This window comes from Aegilops tauschii, chromosome 2 (assembly GCF_002575655.3).
Source record: "Aegilops tauschii subsp. strangulata cultivar AL8/78 chromosome 2, Aet v6.0, whole genome shotgun sequence".
Taxonomy (NCBI): domain Eukaryota; kingdom Viridiplantae; phylum Streptophyta; class Magnoliopsida; order Poales; family Poaceae; genus Aegilops; species Aegilops tauschii.
In genome coordinates this window covers 212,401,990-212,403,972 of record NC_053036.3, presented here as the reverse complement: position 1 = coordinate 212,403,972, position 1,983 = coordinate 212,401,990, and the positions used below count along the sequence as shown (strand labels likewise).

General features: G+C 57.0%; 1 protein-coding gene across 1 annotated transcript; it reads right to left on the bottom strand.

Moving 5' to 3' along the window:
- Positions 1 to 626: 626 nt before the first annotated feature.
- On the bottom strand, positions 627 to 1,628 carry LOC109757384 (uncharacterized). The gene has a single exon (XM_020316204.1). It carries the CDS (start codon positions 1,626 to 1,628, stop codon positions 627 to 629), a length of 1,002 nt encoding a protein of 333 aa, XP_020171793.1.
- Positions 1,629 to 1,983: the final 355 nt, after the last annotated feature.

The window sequence follows — 1,983 nt, the reverse complement described above, 5'->3', positions numbered from 1 at the left end:
CTATGACCGGATCATGTCTTGCAGCCCACTTGCCGACTCGTTAGGTGCTTAAGGTGGGGGAGGGGATACGTTGATTCAATCGGTTGTGGAGCCGTAGCCATGTGAGGGGGTGCCTCGCGTTGGTCGAGACACGGCCTGGGTGTCATGTGTCTCGTCTCGTCGCCTTTTCTGGTTGGAGTTCAGGCTTCGCAAATATTTGACTGTGTTGTTTCCCTTTACCCACACTTGATGTGGTGCCCCCCTCTCTTCTCTATGTAATGTTCACTCCATGTACTATTTTCTTCTACCTATTGATGAAAAGATATGCAATCTCTCTATTCTGGAAGAAAATGAAGTGGGAACTTAATAAACTTACTACATCTGCAAATTTTCGGATTAAAACTTGGACCATGCATAAATCGAAATGCAAAAGCTATATTGAAGTAGTAATATGAAAACATTGCGTATGTATATCGATATACATACATATCAAGAACATTAACAACACAACTCATGGTTTATAATATAGAACTTACAAGAAACTGCGAGTACATTTCTACCAGATTAGGGAAACCAGATCAAGCGTCAAATGGCTCTGAACGCGATGGTCGGTCGGCGTCGATGGCGCGTCGATGGCGAAGACACGCCTATGAATCTGCGGACCCCGACGTCACTGAGAACCTCACGTGGTGGCGGGCTGGGATTCTGTCAGTGCCGGACCCGTCCGTCGCCACCTTCGCAGACGACGGTCGTGCCACGTCACGCCGCACACCCTTCTTCAGCACGCTCTTCCGTATGCCGTCGCTGTCGAACATGAAGGCGGCGTGCATGGGCAGGCCGGTCTCATCGTCGTCTTCGCAGCCTAGAATGAGCTCCAGCGGTAGGTCGAAATACGATGACGAGGCGGCCTCGTCGTCGAGGGCCAAGCCCCCCGAGGATCTCATGGAGAATCGGCACTCGAACCGCTCGAGCGACACTGCCAGCGACATGGTGCTCTGCCGCGCCACGCTTGGATCGTCCGACTCTGACTCAGGCTGGACGCCGGCTGGGCCGCGGAACGTCGCCGACGGCAAACCCGATGACGAGCGCACAGCGGTTGCCGTGTCCGACGGCGGCAGCTTGTTCCTCCTGGTGAGCCCTGGGAGGTAGAGGCAGCAGCTGAACGGCGCCCCTTCAGTGCCGTGCTTTCCCCTGCGCCGGCCGTCCTTGCCGCGCGCGTCCCCGATGAGCGGCACGTCGCTTCCCCATCGCTGCGGCGCGCTCGCCCTCCGCTCCGGGGATGAGAGGATGACGTCGAACTCGTTGTCGGCCAGCTCCATCTCCCCGTCGGCGCAGGACTTGCTTCTGGAAACAGCCCTAGAGGGGCATGTGGTGTCCGCCACCGAGGAGGTTGCCAGGTGCGCGTCCCACCTGGTGGGCTCGGTCGCCGCTGACGACAAGCGCGGGGTTGCCGCGCCGGAGCACGGCATGCTGGCGCTGGCAGACCGCGCGGGAGAGTATGCAGGCCGGTGGCGGTCGTCAACGGAGACGGAGGGGATGGGCAGTGGCTTGTCGATGTCGAGGCGGGAGAGCTGCCGCAGCGAGAACGGGTCGATGCCGATCTGCCTTTCCTCCGGTTCTTCTTGCGACACGGGGCTGCGGGTCGCCATGGTACCTCGCGTCTTGGCAAGGGCGTGGAGAAGAATTTGCTTATGGTAGGAACTAGCTACTTTGAGGAGCTCCGTGAGATTTGAGTTTGAACCAATGGAGCAGCGGATGGCAGTCGTAGACGACATGGTATGCACGACAGCACGTACCGTAATCGTGCTGGGGCACCACTCCTGGCTGGCTTTGCTGTCACTAGCGTTTTTTTTAACATCAGTGCAGACGCAAGTGCTCATATATATACGCGCATACGCTCACCTCTATGAACGCAGACATGCACACCCTACCACTATGAGCACCTCCGAGAGACTGAGCCGGCATGTTATCTTGAAATTTACAGTTACCGTAGGTGCCTCGTCG